Source organism: Argopecten irradians, chromosome 13 (genome assembly GCF_041381155.1).
Source record: "Argopecten irradians isolate NY chromosome 13, Ai_NY, whole genome shotgun sequence".
NCBI classification, from domain to species: domain Eukaryota; kingdom Metazoa; phylum Mollusca; class Bivalvia; order Pectinida; family Pectinidae; genus Argopecten; species Argopecten irradians.
In genome coordinates, this window is record NC_091146.1 from 2944616 (window position 1) to 2967355 (window position 22740).

Below are 22740 nucleotides of genomic sequence, written 5' to 3' on the forward strand. Positions count from 1 at the left end.
TTACCGTAGGTCTCTGACCATCAGGATTCTGTGTAATATATCTCTATGAATACACTAAACCTAGACACCTATAGTGAGGGGTTACCGTAGGTCTCTGACCATCAGGATTCTGTGTAATATATACTATGAATACACTAAACCTAGACACTATAGTGAGGGTTACCGTAGGTCTCTGACCATCAGGTTCTGTGTATATATACTATGAATACACTAAACTAGACACCTATAGTGAGGGGTTACCGTAGGTCTCTGACCATCAGGATTCTGTGTAATATATGACTATGAATACACTAAACCTAGACACCTATAGTGAGGGGTTACCGTAGGTCACTGACCATCAGGTTTCTGTGTAATATATGTCTATGAATACACTAAACCTAGACACCTATAGTGAGGGGTTACCGTAGGTCTCTGTCCATCAGGTTTCTGAGTTATATATATCTATGAATACAATAAACCTAGACACCTATAGTGAGGGGTTATCGTAGGTCTCTGACTATCAGGATTCTATGTAATATATCTCTATGAGTACACTAAACCTAGACACCTATAGTGAGGGGTTACCGTAGGTCTCTGACCATCAGGATTCTGTGTAATATATCTCTATGAATACACTAAACCTAGACACCTATAGTGAGGGGTTACCGTAGGTCTCTGACCATCAGGATTCTGTGTAATATATGACTATGAATACACTAAACCTAGACACCTATAGTGAGGGGTTACCGTAGGTCTCTGACCATCAGGATTCTGTGTAATATATGACTATGAATACACTAAACCTAGACACCTATAGTGAGGGGTTGCCGTAGGTCTCTGACTATCAGGATTCTATGTAATATATATCTATGAATACACTAAACCTAGACACCTATAGTGAGGGGTTACCGTAGGTCTGTGACCATCAGGATCCTGTGTTATATATGACAATGAATACACTAAACCTAGACACCTATAGTGAGGGGTTACCGTAGGTCTCTGACCATCAGGATTCTGTGTAATATATCACTATGATACACTAAACCTAGACACCTATAGTGAGGGGTTACCGTAGGTCTCTGACCATCAGGATTCTGTGTAATATATCACTATGATACACTAAACCTAGACACCTATAGTGAGGGGTTACCGTAGGTCTCTGACCATCAGGTTTCTGTGTTATATATGACTATGATACACTAAACCTAGACACCTATAGTGAGGGGTTACCGTAGGTCTCTGACCATCAGGATTCTGTGTAATATATCACTATGATACACTAAACCTAGACACCTATAGTGAGGGGTTACCGTAGGTCTCTGACCATCAGGTTTCTGTGTTATATATATCTATGAATACACTAAACCTAGACACCTATAGTGAGGGGTTATCGTAGGTCTCTGACTATCAGGATTCTATGTAATATATCTCTATGAGTACACTAAACCTAGACACCTATAGTGAGGGGTTACCGTAGGTCTCTGACCATCAGGTTTCTGTGTAATATATCACTATGAATACACTAAACCTAGACACCTATAGTGAGGGGTTACCCTAGGTCTCTGACCATCAGGATTCTGTGTTATATATCTCTATGAATACACTAAACCTTGACACCTATAGTGAGGGGTTACCGTAGGTCTCTGACCATCAGGATTCTGTGTTATATATCTCTATGAATACGCTTAACATAGACACTTATAGTGACGGGTTACCCTAGGTCTCTGACCATCAGGATTCTGTGTTAAATAACACTATGAATACACTTAACATAGACACCTATAGTGAGGGGTTACCGTAGGTCTCTGACCATCAGGATTGTGTGTTATATATGATTGTGAATACAATAACCTAGACACCTATAGTGAGATATTACCGTTGGTCTCTGACCATAAGGATTCTGTGTTATATATCACTATGAATACACTAACCCTAGACACCTATAGTGAGGGGTTACCGTACGTCTCTGACCATCAGGTTCCTGTGTTATATATCTCTATGAAAACACTAAACATAGACACCCATTGTGAGAGGTTGCCCTAGGTCTCTGACCATCAGGATTCCGTGTAATATATGACTATGAATACACTAAACCTAGACACATATAGTGAGGGGTTACCGTAGGTCTCTGACCATCAGTTTTCTGTGTTATATATATCTATGAATACACTAAACCTAGACACATATAGTGATGGGTTACCGTATGTCACTGACAATCAGGTTTCTGTGTTATATATCTCTATGAATACACTAAATGATGAATTACCCCGCATTAATGCAGTGCCACGTATCAACACAACACAAACGCTATGATTAATTGATTGATTATTGCCGGTGGGAAAACCTTTGCTGATAGATATTCATTTCATGTTAATTGATAGCAAAGACGTCCTTACCTATTGATGGAAAATCTACCACAAAGTGATAATTAGGCCATAGTTGTGTTAGTTTCTGTTTTGGATTCTGTTTATTTTCTGTTCTGGATTATGTTTATTTTCTGTTTTGGATTCTGTTTATTTTCTGAAGCCTACCAGCTAGCGAGGCAGAACACAATTGTTTATCTGCCTTTGCGGGTAGGTATTGATTGTGACGTCATGTGTTTACGGGCATAACATCATACCTTTCAAAAGAAAACGACGAGAGTTTCGCTCACAAGATGATGACGTCACAATTGATAACTACCCGCAAGGGAGCTAACTCTGTAATATGCAAAAATGGAATATCCTTGCAGATTTAGGCCACAGTCTTGGCAGCTTTGGAATATTTATACCTCTTTCTGGGGAAATAAATGTGTGTTCTTTTCGTTGAAAAAAATCCCGGTTGCACCTTCTATTATTACTCACGCATACTTATTTTTTTCAACTTTTGAACCTAAAACCTACCAATACATGAACGCACCACAGAAAACACACATCTTTGGTCTTACAGCGAATTTCATCTAAATTCTACATCTCTGCTTTCGTAGTCATTACAAACAGACATTTCTATATAACGTACACGTGACAAGGTTATCGTCTCCCCAGCAGGGTTGCTGTGTGGTATGGTATCATAATTACACGTTTGTTTATAAATAAAACAATGTTGAATTGTATTTGTTTTGACACATAAATTAAATGTCATTTTTTTTTCTTTTTTTTTTTAGGATCGTGGTGGTCAGCGATAGACTATGAAAGCATCTTTCTCCCGTAAGAAGACATGTCATTTCCAGTGGCAGACATGTGTCCTGTATACCTTTATTTTCTTCGTTTTTCTGGTTGTCATTAGTAACGTGATGTCATACAACATATTAACAAACAAAGCCAGGGTTTTCCACGATTACCTGTGGTACATGACGTTTCGGGATTCTTCGTACATTGTCAATAAAACAACAAATTCCAGTAAGGCATTCGGATGGATTAAACCTGCTGTGATAAGTAGACAAAATACATCTGGTATTCTAAACATCGCCTCCTCAACAACACCAGCCAATCAGGGAATAAATCCCACTGTCGGGGAACCACACACGCCGACAACACAACATTCTACGAAAATTGAGGATTTTAGTAAGACACATTATATGACTGTTCAAGGAAACGGGCGTCTGGGCAACAAAATGTTTCAGTTTGCAGCACTGCTTGGCGTGAGCGCTCTTCATAAATATACGCCGTTTGTAGCTCCTAATAACAAACTGATGCAAGTTTTCGATATTGCTGAAGCACGTGTTGTCAATATGATTAATTATGAAGGTCACGGTGAGGAACGTGCAGGAGCGTTTGATAGACGAATTCACAATTTATCACATGCCAGAAATTGGACGTTACAAGGTTACTACCAATCTTGGAAATATTTTGATCACGTTGCTAATTACGTCCGGAATGCCTTTAAGTTTAAAAGTGATATTCACCTCAAGGCGTTGACGAGACTTAACACCATAAATGCCAGCGTTTTCGTTGGCGTTCACGTACGACGAGGTGATATGAACAGCGAACGTGAACTCTCGCGAGGTTACAACGTAGCTGATGAATCCTACGTAATTAAAGCTATCAACTACTTCCGGTCAAAGTTAAAAAATCCCGTCTTTGTGATGGTAGGAGAAGACGCAAGCTGGATGAGATCTAAATTTAACTTTAATGACGTACACATATTAACTTCCGGAAGCGCAGGTGGAGACTTGGCTTTAATGGCGCATTGCAACCATAGTGTCGTCACTTCCGGTACATACGGGTGGTGGGGTGCTTACTTAGCTGGAGGCGAGACAGTGTACTTCCGGGACTACCCCAAACCTGGGTCGTGGCTAGACAAACAGTACAACAGGGCGGATTACTACCCGCCACACTGGGTAGGAATGAGCTGACCTCCGACTTCATTTCATAATAAATGTTAGCTAATATTTGTTTTAAATAGTTGAATAAAATATTTACAAACAATATTGCTGAACAGAACAGTATTAGTATTAATATTATTGAAATATGATGCCGATTTCGAATTTGGAATGGACTTTTGTGATAATATTTTTAAGGCAGTATGGCAAGAATTTCTGTATTCCGTCTTTGCAAATAACAGAGTTACCTTTCTTTTGGGTAAGTTTCTCTTGTCTTGTCATTAATTTGTTAATTAAACTCGCGTCATTACGAAGTCCAATATCACACGCAAGGACAGATACAATATAACACGGTTATAACGAACCTCAGGGAACCAACGAAATCACTTCGTCATAAGTATAGTTCGATATATATACTGGAAATATGTTATAGGAACCTTGACGGTGAAAATAACTACGTTATACCATGGATATGTTATTATCATGTTCGTTATAAGCGTGTTTTATTGTAACACTATGATATTCACATACAGACTCTAGCCTTTAGACTTTTGGTGGGTGTTGTCACTTATGAACAAGTGAACATAATATCCATTGATTAAGGTTTAACGAAAGTTTTCAGAAATATCAAGCGATCATAATTTGAGAAAATGGCGAAGTGTGAACTCCTTTAAGCCTATACATATCAAGAATGAATCGATTCGGCAGACGACGGCGCATAATTGGTAGAATGGTCATCTTTCACGTGCACCCTGGTTGTGGTCTAGGAAATAGAAGATGTTTCTTGATGAATACCAGTTATGTTTCATCGAGTGAGGTGAAGCACGAGTGAGAAACATCAAAGTCTCCACCTACGAAGAAGAAATATTACTGGTATTTATCAAGAACAAGATATATTCTATATATTTCATTTTATTCTCGCTTCCATTTACAAAGACCATCACTACTTGTTCGGTCAAAGGTATTTAAGCCATTGTACTCTACAGATATATTTGACCTTGTAATTCTGGAGTCGTATTTCTATCAGCATAACGTTATATTTCTACATAGCAATGTAACATTATTTTCGCGCTCAAACTAATGAGGTAACAATCAAAATTTTCACTGTGAATGCTACATCCTGATTGGTCAAAAGCAAGTGAAAATATCAAAATTGGTCAAAAGAGAAAGTGTGCATTGGTATTCTAAATGGTTATATTACAGAGGTCAACGCCAGGTGTGGGGTTAAAGAGACCTTTTGTCTTACAAGAGGACTGGCCTCCCACCAACTGTAAACTTTACTTTGTATAATGACGGGGTACACTCAGACCAGCTACTTGCCCGAGTCTGGATGAAGAGATTAGAACAAAAAGTTTTCTTTGACTGTATTTAGAGTGAATACATAGAAAGCACTGTACGGTAGGGCGTACCCAAACCTCCGTAGCTATTATATTCATTTGTATTAATATATCACATTGATCTCTTCGTTCATCTCTTGGCTTGTAGAATTTTGTTATTAATACAACGCGACTAGTGATTGTATTAAATGCTATCCGGTTTACCATGATGTGTAGGACTGTATAGGACTTGCCCCACAATGACATCTAGGTGTGACCTCTTAAAGTTATACGTGCCGTATTTTTCATGTATAAGGCATAACAAACAAGAATTTCACAGTGCATAACCAATGTGTTCTAACTAACGTTTTTTAAGGCATTACATATGATTGTCTGTCCATTTGAATGATTTTCACAGCTTTATTCATTAAAACATATGATTTTAAATAGATAATTGAAGAAAAAATAACATGTCCAAATTTTCGACCAGTTACGGCACATATAACTTTAAACCATTTCGTTCATAAACTTCCATTCATAAAATCCCTATTTATAGAATAATGTTCCATGTCCAATCAAAAGGTTGCATTCCCTTTACTGCAGTATGCAGTCATGGGAAGCTTGCCTTATGATTGGTGGAATTCACACAGCTTATACACATACTCCCTGACTGTGTATACATGTACATACAATCTACATCTGAAGGTGACTCCTCTGTCTAAGTTACATAAACTGTTAATGATAATACAAATTGGAATTACTTTATAAGACTTATAGTCCTCAGAGTTAAAAAGTAAACAGTCCAGGGCTACTTTATGTGTACATTATAATAATGCTTTGAAATGATTATTGATAAGGCTACCCTCATGTGTGCATGGTTTTACCTACATAAGTGTGCAACATGTGTACTGTAGGACAAAAGTTCTTTTTTTATGAATATAAGACTTAAATGCTTTCTTTATTTTGAAATTGTTTATTTCATGTAGGGATTTTTAATTAAGAAGAATGTCAAACATTATTCCTTCGGACCAATCAAAATGTGGAATTTCCATTTCTGCATTTGTGTGTATGCAGTCATGGGAAGCCTGTTTTCTGATTGGTGGAATTCACACCTCTGTGTAGAATATACACACACCTTACATGTGTATACACTCCTTTGTCTAACTTACATAAACACTGTTAATGACAATACAAGTTGGACTCACTATCTAAGGCTTATAGACCTCAGAGTTAAAAGTAAACTAATCAAAGTTTCTTTCTTTTTACAATATAGTAATGTTTTAAAATGATTATTGATAAGGCTGCTCTCATGTGTGCATGGTTTCACTATACATATATATTTTTGCGACACAAGAGTCAATAATGTAGGACAAAAACTCATTTTTAATGAATATAAGACTTTAATGCTTTCTTTATTTTGCAATTGTTTAATTTATGTAGGAATTTTAATTAAGAAGAATGTCAAACAAAACATATACATTAGTTGAATAATCTTGATATAATTGTTATCAAAGTCGGTCACCCGACCACCAGACATTAGACTGCTAATCAATAGATATGCAAAGCCTTCAATTAATTTTTAAGGACATACAGTAGCTGTTTTCTGGGGAATGGGAAATCTGCCTAACAGCTTAATGTTTTTATATGGATTGGTCAAATATTCATTATTAAAAATTAATTATTTTTTTCACAAAACCAGAGCCGTGTATCAAATGTCATATAATCAACAGACTTTAAACTAAGATATGGCAGTGCTGAATTCATCAAATTCATTTGATTTCATTCTAATTTTTCTGTATCTGCTGCGTTGTATTTGCAGTACTTTGAGTACTTTGATATATTGTATTACTATTTGGTGTTAATGATGTATTCTGCTGAGGGGTCAAAAATTTCATGCAAATACATTTTTTTTCTTCTGACTTTTTTTGAAAGAGGGGTTATTGACAAACAAAAAAATGCAATAAAAAATATATGTTGGTGTGCTTGTTTTTTCTCTATAGCATCTAGAAAATGTCAACTTATTTAAACTTTTTTCATTAATTTTCCATGAAAAATTCAATTATGAACAATAATTATTAAAATAAACAAAATATAAGTATCAGGTTAATTTTCTTTTTCTTCAAATTGATTCATGACTATGTCATTGACAAAATTTGAGCAAAATTACAGAGTTATCTCCGCTGGCCAGATTGGGGTGCATCCAAATTAATGCAAACATAGCAACAAACATTTTTTATTCTTCCAAAATAGTAATAGTATATAGTTAATTATTTTTTTTCAAAATTTATATTGTTTTTTCAGATATAAATAGAGGACATTGAGAATCATATATAATAATAAATTTTGCCACTTTTGACATGACTGACAGAACCACAAAGTACAGGTCTTAATTATAATATTCATATTTATTTTACATACTTACAATTATGTAAGTATGTCGAATAAAATAATTTAATAAAAAGTCTTCTTATAGTTTTTTTTTTTAATTTCACCTTTAAGTATTTACCATTTTATTGTTTTCACAAGAAGAATAAATGGTGAAATGCCATAACTATTTACATGTCAGAGAAGAAATATCCATTTTAAATATGATGTGAATAGTGAATATAAGTTGTAATTTGTTTTATACATCATTATAATTCCATTTCACATCTGCTTCAGACTTCTGTATCCAGTTCATTAGTATACATAAATAATTAATCAATGCATGTTTAATTACTCCGCCTTACAGCTAACAAGTATATACCAGGTATATATAAAGACCATCAATCATGACACAACAAAAGTGCTAGCAAGACATTTTGTTGTTGTTTTTATTTTTTATATGTAATATATATATATATATATATATATATATGTACATTGTATGTGAAAGGTACTATATATCAGTGATTTTGCACCAGAAATTGCCTTCATTGGCTGGAATAAGAAATTTAATCTAGACTATCCCTATACATGTGTAATGGTTCTGGCTCTGTATTAGTGTAGTTTATCTGTAAATTTGAGATCCAAGATTGGAACTCTTGTCTTGTCATGTATTTGTCTGCTCCTCTTATATTACACATGTACAGTTCATGTCTATATATCCAGCATGAAAGAAGCTAACACAATGCTGCATAATTGATTTATTTATTTCACATAATAGAATTTTACCTGATAACATACACCAGGTATATATGCCTCTTTCATATTCTGTGTATGACACATGTCCAAGACAATTTTACACCATTATGATAAATTAATTGGTAGAGTACCAAAACCGAAAATGTTTTTGGTCACAGAATTTTCATTTCCTCTTGTACACACATGTTGAACACAAATTTGCTCCTGGAGTTGCTCCTAGTCGAATAATACTGTGATGTGCCTGCGGCCATTCTGTAAAAAAATATGAGAACATACTTGTACAGATGTATATCATGTAGGGCTTTCATGTGCCAAAGAAATATGATTTGTTACTTTCATAAATTTTACAACAATATCAGTTCAAAAAAAAAAAAAAAAACAAGAGATGAACAAGTTTTCATTCTTTTCTTAATACCCTAACCTAGTATCATTTATAAATTATAAATCTAAATCTGATAAATGAATGTGTGCACATTGTACATGTACTCAAATGTATGGAGGGGCCGATGGGGATATTACCTGTGTGCAATGTACGATATTAGCTATAAAATAAATAAGTGTTTTACACATTGTTAATATACTGTATTTGATCATTGCGTTTATAGATAATTTAATTCAAATGTAAATGTTCAATGTAATTTAACTTCAATAAACAAATAATGGACATAAGTCTGGGCATGAACTTTAATTATACAAAAAAAAAATACAAGAACACATACAAATTAATAAAGAGGATAATTTCCCATACACAAAATAAACATGAATATATAGAGCTATAGGAGCCCGTGCAAGGGTCCAATAGGTAAGATAGTGCGTTACAAAGTAATGCTACTTATAGTACGACTATACGCAAACCCTCTACAGCCATAAATTGGATGGGAGTGGTGGGTTTTGACTAAAGAGCAGAGCACGCTGGCTGAGCTTTAGCGGCCATGATGCCTAGCGGACGAACAACAAAAGATTTCGCCAGGGGGAGATAACCAGGATACACCTGTCGATAGCTAGCATGTTTAATATAGATTAAAATACAATTTATTCTAAATTATCAATTTAACTTCAATAAACAAATAATGGACATAAGTCTGGGCATGAACTTTAATTATACAAAAAACACAAGAACACATACAAATTAATAAAGATGATAATTTCCCCAGCCCAGTGTTGAAAATTAAGGTTATTTAAGATATGGTAAGTACAGTTATAAGTATGGTAAGAATATAAATTGTGTAATAGTAAGGTAAGTGGTAAAGGCAGTCAGCGAGTATGGTATTGCGAATAACAGATTGAATCTCGTACTTAATTAAGCGGGCAAGTCACAATTATTACAATGTCACAGTCACAGCCTCCAATGACTGACCAAAGTTGACCATGGTGGACAATTGTTTTTCGAAGTTAAAGGTAACGAAGCACTGCATCACTGGCCCAGTGGCCCATAGTCTTGATTTGGTCCACAGGGACACGACACCGTGTTTGTGCAACCAGGAGGCTCCACCTCTCCTAAAGGAATGATCATTATGTTTGATGGATCAAGACCAGCTACGCGGAGAGCGCGCGCGAGACAACTGCGAAATTCCTGGTAAGTAAGAGCTTGACGCGGAGATGACAGGAAAAGTGGACCCAAAGGGTCTGTCATGGGTGTAGATTTTAACAAGGACATAGTCATTCAGATCCCCCGCCAATGGAGATATCAAAGCTGAAGTAAGTTTGATTGTGGAGACTTATGTGTATGAAAAAAAAAACAGGAAAAAGGAAGTTGAGCTAAAGAAAGATGGAGTATAATTCAAGTAGAGCAGGCTGCAATTGTTGAATAAGGTATACAGCCTTGACATTTATATTAGACTATATACACAAAGATGGGTGGAGTTTTGCAAAGTAACATTTATCATTTACCATGATATTTTCAGCAATGTTTCCATGGTAACGGAAAAAGTGCGAAAAATGAAAACCTAAAAATAGCAAAAGGCACTACTAGACCAAAAAAAGAATGTGTCTATGAAGTTTCGTGGAAATATCTCTCCTGGTTTTAGAGTTATGCTCCGGAAATGAACCCGCTACAAAAATATGATATTTTCAGCAATATTTCTATGGTTACAGAAAAAAGTACAAAAAGTGAAAACCTAAAAATAGCAAAAGGCACTACTAGACCATAAGAACAATGTGTCTATGAAGTTTCATGGAAATATCTCTGCTGGTTTTAGAGTTGTGCTCCGAAAACGATTCTTACACAAAAATCTGCCATTTTCAGCAATGTTTCCATGGTTACAGAAAAAAGTACAAAAAGTGAAAACCTTAAAATAGCAAAAGGCACTACAAGACCATAAGACTAATGTGCCTATGGAGTTCCGTGCATATATCTCAACCGGTTTTCCAGTTATGCTGGGGAAACGAACCTGGTACAAAAATATGATATTTTCAGCAATGTTTCCATGGTTACGGAAAAAGTGCAAAAAACGAAAACCTAAAAATAGCAAAAGGCACTATTAGACCATAAGAACAATGTGTCTATGAAGTTTCATGGAAACATTTCTGCTGATTTTAGATTTGTGCTCCGGAAACGATTCTTACACAAAAATCTGCTATTTTCAGCAATGTTTCCATGGTTACAGAAAAAAGTACAAAAAGTGAAAACCTTAAAATAGCAAAAGGCACTACTAGACCATAAGACCAATGTGTCTATGAAGTTTCGTGGAAATATCTCTTCTGGTTTTAGAGTTATGCTCCGGAAACGTTTCGTGGAAATATCTCTTCTGGTTTTAGAGTTATGCTCCGGAAACCATTCGTACGGACGGACGGACGGACGGACGGACGGACGGAACCCATTTGTATATCCCCCGCCAACTTCGTTGGGCGGGAGATAATAACTGACTGATAGCGCGAGCAGGGCAAAGTACATGGTTTGTGGATATTTGTGGTAGTAGAACCTCCATCACCTCACGATACTGAATAGTTTTTGTCCAACGAAACCGGAAATGGTAACCCCATGAACATGGGATAACTATAGAGTGTACGATCACGTTGTCTGGCCTAAGGAGACCATAAAATGCAACCAAACAGGCACACCAAAATGAAAGGGCAACTGTCTGTGAAAGGTCCAGAGTATTATAGATCTTTATTAACACGTGTGGGGTTATTGCGTCCACTGGGATTTGAGCCGTACCTAAAGCCCGTTTAACCCCTCGTAACTCAAGGATTATGTTGTAGTCCTCCTTAATTGGGTCAGGGTATCCTGAAAGTTTATGAATGTGACCAACGATTGTGAGGTACTGGCGCACAGTACTATAGTGAAAATGTTTTGCTGATGCTAAGTAAGCCACATACAACTGCAGCATCTTGGAGGTCGCTGGTACAGGAGAATAATTCATCCTCTCACAAAACTCTGTATAACACTTGAGGTGCGAAGAGTATGTGCTAGATGTATCACTTAGCCCACGCCTGTTGCTTTAAGTCCTCCGCTGTAGACAGGAGGCTGGACTCTGTATCCCCATCTGGAATAGATGAAGTTTAAAGACCTATGATAAGCCAAGTTGCATGGTTCAAAAGTTTCGCATGACAAAGCATATGATGGAATGAGATCATAGAGTAGAGTTAGTTTATCCCTTTCCTGTAGCCTAGAACAAGTATCCGCGATTACAATGTGATCTCCAGGTAGGTAAATTGCTTTAAGCGAGACATTGACAGACGCGCATATCCAGAATAATACGCGCAATATCATCATTGACAGTTTATTCCGCGAAGACCCTTTGTTAACCCATACCGCGATGGACTTATTGTCAGTATAAATGATGACTCGCTTATTGGACAACACAGAACTCCAACGACAGACAGCCAAGTATACTGCTAAAGGTTCCTTCACATTAATTTGTGCACACTCAAATAGGCGGGTGTCTATCTGCCAATTTACGTAAAAATAGTCACCATCATAATAACCAACTGCCCCTGTGTTGCAAGCGTATGTTTGGATTGTGGTTATTGGTTTTGGGTCCTGTATCAAACGAGTACCGTTGAATGTCCTTAGAAAGGGAAGCCACCAATCTAAATCTGCATGGAATTCTTCCGATAACAAGATCTTATGATAACTTTTATGAACAGAGTCTTTAAGATCAATAATACGCCTTAGAAAGGTACGGCTCCCTGTGATTACCTGGGCCGCCCAATTCAGTTTCCCACACAAGGTCTTCAATTGTTTCCGGCTAGCCCGACGTTCAGTGGAGAATGCATGTAGCAGGTCTGAAAATTCACACAATTTCGCCTCAGGTAATGAGAGAGTCATATCCACTGTGTTAATAACAACCTCGAGAAAACAGGCTGTGATTGATGGGCCTTCGACCTTTGACCAGTTTATAGCGAAACCCAAGGTACGGAGTAGCGCGATAAGTGTGTTGAGGGCACGTAAGCAGTGACTGAATGTGTCTCCAAATACCAGAAAATCATCAAGATAGGATATTGCAATGATATTAAACTTCCAATGCAAAATCATGCACACAGCACTACTTAAACGTTGGAAGATTTGCGGCCTTTTAGATGATCCAAAGGGCAGTTTGGTGTCAAACATATAAGATGGGGTCGAATCGCCAGTGATGGTCCACTTGGAACCTGTGCCTTTCAGATCCACTTTGGCGAGAAAACATCCAGGTGTGATGTGTTTGACGGCTTGCCTTAAATCCATGTAAGTACATGAAGTGTCTGAATTTATGTAATCATTCAAGGAAGCACCCTTTGGTCTGCCTGCATCGTGAATGAGGCGAATATTACCCGATGATTTAGGAATGGCACCAAGGGCGCTAACTATGCGCGGCTTTTTGTTTGTAACTATGTAATTGTTATTGTTTATCTCACATTCAATCTGTTTTTCTACGAGGTCAAAGTACAGGTGACACGACGTATAGTTTTCCATCTCCACATCTGTGAACGAAGTGTCTGGACTACTATCAATCATTTTAAAACCGTGTTGAACCTCCTCCAATATAAAATCATCCTCTGGCAAATATTCTGTCCAGCAGTCCAATTTGAGATTGGGGCTAGACAGTTGGGTAGTGTCAGTCACTGATGTGTGGAGAGGGTGGGCCTTTTTTGAGACCGGGTGTTTTTTTGCCGGGTGATCTGATGAAAAGCACAGGCTACAGTTATGTGCCAACCTGCAGGAGGGAACCTCACAGCTTTCCATGTTAAATCGACGACAAATTACCTTGCCATTTGGGAGGAAAGGGCCCCTATGACGTTTGTTATTACCAGTCTGCATATTCACTGACTTACTTTTTCCGTTGTCTGAGAGTATCTGGACCGTTGGATCATTGGGTTTAGAGATGAGTTGAAAATCTTGCAAATCGCGCCGAGATGACCCCCAACGAAATGTCTCCCTATGTTGAAGTTCACGGTACTCTTTATCGTATAGGATAACGCTACCTTTGATGTATCTGTGGAAAAAGCGAAAAACACCATGAGTATATCGAAGGTAATCCTGATTCCCCTGATTGTCAATGTCCTGCTTCTCTATCATTTTTAATAGAATAGCGATGCTGGAATAGCCCCATTGCTCGACTGACAGATTGTAAACATCGGTACGGGATTGTCTATTGAACTTAATACCATCTTAATCAATAGTGACAGTGTCTCTTTTTCCGATTGTTGGTTCTTCCCATACGAAATCCTTTATCAGGTATGGTCTGTCTTTAGTGGAATTGGTGTTACCAAACAAGCTAGAAACATGTTCAAGTTCAAATTCTCCCTACCTTGACAGCTTCCACGTGTAGCTTCGGGGGCGGTCTCGGTACCGATTTCTTCCGTTTGAAGTGACACAATCGATCGTTTAGTTTTTCTTATCCGAGGCAGCAAATCAAGCCGTTTTTCCTCAATTTGTAATTGTTCCAACTCTTCTTCGAGATGTGATAAGTCTGTCGATGAGGAAGTGGCCATCTTTGGCTGGCGAGGTATTGTCCTCGGAGTAGTGCGAGTGGCGGGAGGCCTGACGGGCGCGAACTCCTCAGATTCCGATTCTTCCTCGCTAATGTGCATGTCAACAATCGCTTCTGCCTGCATCATGTTAACTTGGGCAATCGCAGATTTGGGAGAGCCCAGCTTCTTCGATAGAGGTATAAATTCTCTCGGCCGTAGGCTATACATTTTTTGACGAAAGAGCAGAGCACGCCGGCTGAGCTGTAACGGCCATGATGCCTAGCGGACGGACAACAAAAGAGTTCGCCAGGGGGAGATAACCAGGATACACCTGTCGATAGCTAGCATGTTTAATATACATTAAAATTCAATTTATTCTAAATTATCAATATTTACTGCCGTCAGTTGGAAGATCTTGTCACTTTGAATAACTTGTTAACCTAAGATATTCTGAACAGTGTCAGTCAGTATTACGTGCTAGTACTTAGAGGCAGTTAAGTGATATCGATGTAAGACAGGGTTCATTTTCCGCAACTGTATCACCAAACACACTATCGTAAATGGGCAGCTGTCCAGTTGACAAGTTTATAATTATGAGCTAGACTGCCCGACTGCAAGTTGGTCTGTCCGTCTAGTCACCAGTCAGTTTGCTATTAATTAAAGTTCCACGATAAACTAAATCTTGATGTTTCATGTTTGTCTTTCTTCTAGTGTCACATTACAAGTGCACTGACTCTATATTATTCTCCTAATGACGGTTGAAAGACGTCGCTCTCACCACACATATGAAAACTCGACCAACATTGTTTACATTTCCGGTCATTGAGCCGATATACGATATGTCGTAAAATGATACTTTTCTTCACTTAAACTAAAAATAAACACTTGTGACTTCATGGAAACATCATATTTAGTTTATTTTTTAACAGTAAGCACCTTAATAACCAAAACATATTGTAAAAATAGTTTACGTCATAGTAATGTTGCTAAAGAGTTACGTCCCTTTACACGGATCAGTTCACGTCAAAATCCTCAACAGAAAACAACCTTAAGTAAGTTAGTTAACATGTTGGATGCCGAGGACAAGGCAAAAATGGAACCTCTTGCTAGGTCAAAGGTCCAGGTAAAGGGGGAAGGTGATATTCCTCTCAGTGAGGAGGAATTTGTTCGAGCTCTTCATGCTCTAGGCAAGTGTCATATCGAACCAATGGCATAACCATCTTACAGGCGTAGAGCCAGTTCTAGGGGAGATAACCCAGATGAAGGAGCTTAAGGGGGATGTCTCCTATATGGAGTGGAGGCATGACATTAACTCGCTAATAAGCGATCCTGAGTTATCTGAACACAGGATTGTCAAAGCACTACGCAGATCGCTTAGAGGTACAGCCAAGAATAGCATATTTTCTTTGGGAGACCGAGCTTCTCCAGTAGAGATTTTTAAGAAGCCCGTTTGGCTCTGTTTGGCGATATATCTAGCCACGGCATGATCATGCAGGGGTTTTTCAACAACAATCAAACGCCTTATGAATCTGTTACCATGTTTGGGTGTAGACTTGAATCTCTGTTGTTATTAGCGATAGAGAACGGCTCACTGGAGCGGTCAGCAAAAATGGTTTTCTTTGTCACAAATTTTTGGACTTCACTTCATAGTGAAAAATGAAAAAGTCAGACTAGACATATGTATGACAGAATAGTCGATTTTGATGAGCTTCTTGGAAAGATTAGAGCTGTGGATAAAGAAATTAACATAAGGCTCACCATAGTGCCATCACCTGTGACAGCGATGCACAGGTAGTGGAGACCTCTAGTTTGGAGAAGGTTTTTGATGACACTTGTAAAAACACTTGAAGATAGATAAAGTCGATAGCAAATTTAAACAGATTTTAAAGAAACTTGATTCCTCCCATGGTCAAGGTCAAGGTCGAAGTCGTGGTAAAGGTCAAGGCCATGGTAATTACCGAGGTAAGGGCCGTGGAAAACCTGGTCAAAAGTTAAATTCAGATAAATCTGACAAAAACCCCAAACTAGTAACGACTTCTGGAATTGGCCGGACAGGGGTCGATATAAGGCCAAAATCATGAGATACTTAATCGACTGATAGGACAGTCAAATGTTGACACTATAGTTGTTGAAGGTCAGGAATGTAACGCTTTAGTTGATAGCGGGTCACAGATATCTACCATCTAATCACTTCCATCTACCCCTTCCCTCTATACTCAATCTTCTACTTTCTCCCCTACCCCTATTCTCTACCCCTACCATCTACCCCCTACTCTCTACCCCTACTATCTACCCCCTACTCTCTATCCCTACCATCTACCCCCTACCCCTACCCCCTACTCTCTACCTCCTACCCCTACCCTCTAGTCCCTTCCCTCTACCCTACCCCTATTCTCTACCCTCTACCCCCTACCATCTACCCCCTACTCTCCACCCCCTACCCCCTACTCTCAACCCCTACCCTACATCTACCCTCTACTTCCTACCCTCTACCCCCTACCCTCTAGTCCCTTCCCTCTACCCTGAATCTGCTACTCTTTACCCCTAACATCTACGCCCTACCCCTACCCCCTACTCTCTACTCCCTACCCCTACCATCTACCCCCTACCCTTTATTCTCTATCCTCTACCCCCTACCTCAACTCTCTACCCCTACCCCTACCTCTACCCCTACCCCCTACTCCCTACTCCCTACCTACCGCTACTCCTACCCCCTACTCTCTTCTCCCTACCCCTACCATCTACCCCCAACCCTCTATTCTCTATCCTCTACCCCCTACCCTAACTCTCTCCCTACCCTCTACCCCCTACCCTACCTTCTACTCTCTACCCTCTACACCCTACCCTCTACTCCCTATCTTCTACTCCCTACCCTTACCCTCTACTCCCTACCCTCTACCCTTTACCCCCTACCCCTACCTTTTACCCCTACCCTTACCCTCTACCCCTACCGATACCCTCTACCATCTTCTCTCTATCCTCTACCCCCTACCCCTATCCCCAACTCCCTACCCTCTACCCCTATACCTACCCGCTACCCCTACCCCTACCCTTTATCCCTTCCCCCTACCCTCTACCTCTACTATCTACCCCCTACCCCTACCCTCTACTCCCTACCCTTTACCCTTTCCCTACCCTTTACTCCCTACCGTCTACTCCCTACACCTACCCTCTACTCCATACCCTCTACCCCTACCCTACCGTCTACTCCCTACCCTCTATCGCCTACCCCTACCCCTACTATTAACCTCTACCCCTACCCCTACCTTCTACTCCCTACTCTATACCCCCTACCCGTAACCTCTACCCCAACCCCCTATCCCTATCCCTACCACCTACCCTCTACTCTCTACCCCTACTCCCTACCCTCTACCCTCTACTCTCTACTCCCTACCCTCTACCCTCTACTCTCTACCCCTACTCCCTACCCTCTACCCTCTACTCTCTACTCCCTACCCTCTACCCTCTACTCTCTACCCCTACTCCCTACCCTCTACCCTCTACTCTCTACTCCCTACCACCTACCCTCTACTCTCTACCCCTACTCCCTACCCTCTACCCTCTACTCTCTACTCCCTACCCTCTACTATCTACTTTAGATCGCTACTAGTCATAGAGTTCTGAATGGAATATAACCAAATTTGGCCAGAAACATCCTTGGGGTAAGGGTAACAGAACTTTTATAAATTTTGGCTTTGGTCCCCTGGGAGCAGGAGGGGCGGGGCCCAATAGGGGAAATAGAGGTAAATCCTATAAATCGCTACTTGTCCTAGAGTTCTGCATGTATTGTAACCAAATTTGGCCAGAAACAGCCTTGTAGGAAGGGAAACAGAACTCGTATAAATTTTGGCTCTGACCCCCTGGGGACAGGAGGTTCAGGGCCCAATAGGGGAAATAGAGGTAAATCCTATAAATCGCTACTTGTCCTAGAGTTCTGCATGGATTGTAACCAAATTTGGCCAGAAACATCCTTGGGAGAAGGGAAACAGAACTCGTATAGATTTTGTCTCTAACCCCCCGGTGGCAGGAGGGGCGGGGCCCAATAGGGGAAATAGAGGTAAATCCTATAAATTGCTACTTGTCCTAGAGTTCTGCATGGATTGTAACAAAATTTGGCCAGAAACATCATTTGGGGAAGGGGAAAGAACTTGTATTAATTTTGGCTCTGACCCCCCGGGGACAGGAGGGGCAGGGCCCAATAGGGGAAATAGAGGTAAATCCTATAAATCGCTACTTGTCCTAGAGTTCTGCATGGATTGTAACCAAATTTGGCCAGAAACATCCTTGTGGGAAGGGAAACAGAACTTGTATAAATTTTGGCTCTGACCCCCCGGGGGCAGGAGGGGCGGGGCCCAATAGGGGAAATAGAGGTAAATCCTATAAATCGCTACTTGTCCTAGAGTTCTGCATGTATTGTAACCAAATTTGGCCAGAAACATCCTTGTGGGAAGGCAAACAGAACTCGTATAAATTTTGGCTCTAACCCCCGGGGGCAGAAGGGACGGGGCCCAATAGGGGAAATAGAGGTAAATCCTATAAATCGCTACTTGTCCTAGAGTTCTGCATGGATTGTAACCAAATTTGGCCAGAAACATCCTTGGGGGAAGGGAACAGAACTTGTATAAATTTTGGCTCTGACCCCCCGGGGGCAGGAGGAGCAGGGCCCAATAGGGGAAATAGAGGTAAATCCTATAAATCGCTACTTGTCCTAGAGTTCTGCATGTATTGTAAACAAATTTGGCCAGAAACATCCTTGTGGGAAGGGAAACAAAACTCGTATAAATTTTGGCTCTGACCCCCCGGGGACAGGAGGGGCAGGGCCCAATAGGAGAAATAGAGGTAAATCCTATAAATCGCTACTTGTCCTAGAGTTCTGCATGGATTGTAACCAAATTTGGCCAGAAACATCCTTAGGGAAAGGGGAACAGAACTTGTATAAATTTTGGCTCTGATCCCCCGTGGGCAAGAGGGGCGGGGCCTAATAGGGGAAATAGAGGTAAATCCTATAAATCGCTACTTGTCCTAGAGTTCTGCATGGATTGTAACCAAATTTGGCCAGAAACATCCTCGGTGGAAGGGGAACAGAACTTGTATAAATTTTGGATCTGATCCCCCGGGGGCAGGAGGGGCGGGGCCCAATAGGGGAAATAGAGGTAAATCCTATAAATCGCTACTTGTCCTAGAGTTCTGCATGGATTGTAACTAAATTTGGCCAGAAACATCATTGGGGGAAGGGAAACAGAACTTGTATAAATTTTGGCTCTGACTCCCTCCCCCCGCCCCCCGGGGACAGGAGGGGTGAGGCTCAATATGGGAAATAGAGGTAAATCTGATATATCGCTACTTGTGCTAGAGTTCTTCATGGATTGAAACCAAATTTGACCACAAACATCCATGGGGGAAGGGGAATAGAGTTTGTATAAATTTTGGCTCTGACATCCGCGGGCAGGAGGGGCAAGGCCCAATATGGGAAATAGCGGTAAATCCTATAAATCGTTACTAGTCATATTGATCTGCTTGGATTTTAACCAAATGTGGCCCAGAAACATCCTTGGGGTTAACAGAATTTGTATAAATTTGTCTTTGACTCCCTGGAACAGAAAGAGCGGGGCCCAATAGGGGAATCAGAGGTAAATATTCAAATTCCTTCAGAAAAGAAACAATGAACCTGTATTTAGAACATTACTAGGCATTACAAACCAGGTGAGCGATACAGGCCCTCTGGGCCTCTTGTTTAAATAATCTTGGTTGTGCATGGCCACTTTTAACAACAATCCGGATTGCACAAGATAGATGTATTTAATATCATATATGGCCACAGCGTGGTTACTTCATTAGCCAAATTCCTTACTCCAGTAGTTAGATCATATTTACAGTTACGGTATATCCATATACTTCACTATGATATTGACATTGGTAAATTAGCGTCAGTATTTATCATACATGCGACCCTCTAATCTATGACTTTTGGGTTACTTCGCACCGTGATTATTGATTATATTTTTAAAGTATCCATCTTATGACAAAGATACGTACACTGTAATCAATAAATATATCTATGGCACATTTATGTTCTGTGTGTACATGTGTATCTTCAGTATAAATGATTATATATACGTTTAATATTAGCTGAATGAGGCATAATAAAGATTTGAGAAACCACAATTGTTATCTGTGGCTAAATGCTAAAAGAATTATATATTACTTGCCGTTTGCTCGAAACTACCCTCGCTCTTGGCCATGCTTGATTGTTTAATGTCTGGGTATCGACCATATATATACATGTATTGATTTCCATACAATATCGGAACAAAACCAATTCTAATGGATGTTAAGTTTTTTTAGTTCTACTGTAATATGCCAGAAAAGCCCATGGTGGTGAAATGTGTGTGAAATGTTCAAACTCGCTCGCTGTCCGTCATTACACATTGTGGTCGGACATCTTGTATGCCGAACCCTGGCATGTGGAGCAACTTTTGTCTAAATCTATGACATTATACACTACAGTGCTCTAGATAATTTTTGAGGGGTACAGTAATCGCAATTTTGAAAAGATAGGGGTACAATTTGATTTTTGTGCGAACCCAAACTTTACAAATATATGTTGGAAAATGTTATATGGTTAGTCTGTGTAAAGTAATCGATGACACGCTTTATATATTATAGCTATTGCAGTAGTACTTGTGCAATCATCTATCTATTTACGCGTTCATATTAACTGGGTTGCATAATACAAATATTTGTAGCCTCATGATATGGCTAAACAGATTTGTTGGTAGATCATTGTAGATCATAGCACATTTTATAGTTCAGGAAATTATTATCAACTTTACTTAATCATGTCAATAATATAATAGTATATATATCTTCACCACAAAATTACAAATCGACAATCACTTTTTTACACACACATATTGATGTTGATGCAAGAGTAGCGAAGGTTATGTAATTAACCGTCATGGGACTTGTATTTTTACTTTTTTTTTTAGAAATTTCCTGATTTCATTTATAGCTAGATTTTCGCTAAATTTGGCTGCATATAGAACATTATCTACGCTTTTAGCTCATAAGATTTACCAGATTTTACAATGTTTCAATTTCAAAATATCTTTGTCATTTCCTTCCTGGTTTTTACCAAAAGAGCAAAGAACGAGTTTTGCTTACTAATAAAACACCATTTGCTCAAAAAGTACGAAACGGATAATTTTAAAAATACTATGAGATGAAAGTGTAGATAATTCTCTATAAGCATGCCTAAGTTGATACAAACTTTTAAATTAAAAAGTATTTAATCTATTTTATTTACATACTTGTATATATATATATATATTATACATACATACCAGATGGTATGTGAAAAAAACCCTTAGATCTTGTCCCTATATTATTTATATCATAACACATATAAACGTCTTAGAGCCTAACGTTAATACTGTACTTGTGTACACAGTCCATAACAATTTCTAACGTGAACTAGCTACAGTATAAATACACAGTTAAAAAAACAGGTTTGATAAACCCGACATAATTTCTAATTAATGTGTAAATCTAATAATAACATTCTTAGTTTAAAAATATAGTACGTGCAATCAACAAAACTTACGAGGAAAGGGTGAAACGTTACGGGTTTCAAACTTCAAAGCATGCTGGGTGCAACATAACAAAAATACCTAATTTTTCTCTCTCTTCCATCACATCAAAGAATCTTTAGAAATTACATATTTGCTTTAGATATTTGAAAAAGTCTACATACCAATAAAAAGTGATGTGTCCCTGTATCCCATGATTTCCTTTGTTTCTCACCAAACGTGGTCATCATGATCGTTTGTTTACAAAGCGATCCGCTCATTACTAGTCTATATTTAGCAACAAAAAGAAAGTAGAAATGTTTTTGTCAACGACATAACATGCAGTTATAAAATACATACCTCAGGTGAAGATTCTGCGTTAAATCGTCTTATCGAGAGTTTGTTTTGAAGAGTAGTCACAACGGTCAAGGGCTGGTCAGTGTTGTCCGAACAAAGAACCGGAAGTGAATTTGACCGCGCAAAAGTCGTTAAAATTTCGTGTTTATAATTCGTATGTATCGTTTAAATTAAATTTCTAAAAGTATTTAAGCGATGAATATTG

The 22740-nt window shown here is 38.9% G+C and overlaps 2 protein-coding genes across 2 annotated transcripts in view; both read left to right on the top strand.

The window, feature by feature from the left end:
- The window catches only part of LOC138305463 (uncharacterized), a 124012-nt gene that overhangs the window by 40089 nt on the left and 61183 nt on the right, over window positions 1-22740 (top strand). The window lies entirely within an intron of this gene.
- On the top strand, window positions 3016-4359 carry LOC138306284 (galactoside alpha-(1,2)-fucosyltransferase 2-like). The gene has a single exon (XM_069246701.1). It carries the CDS (start codon window positions 3146-3148, stop codon window positions 4310-4312), a length of 1167 nt encoding a protein of 388 aa, XP_069102802.1. The 5' UTR covers window positions 3016-3145; the 3' UTR covers window positions 4313-4359.

Excerpts from the sequence above, each read along its gene's own strand:
- LOC138306284 (XM_069246701.1), top strand. The coding sequence starts at position 3,146 with ATGAAAGCATCTTTCTCCCGTAAGAAGACATGTCATTTCCAGTGGCAG.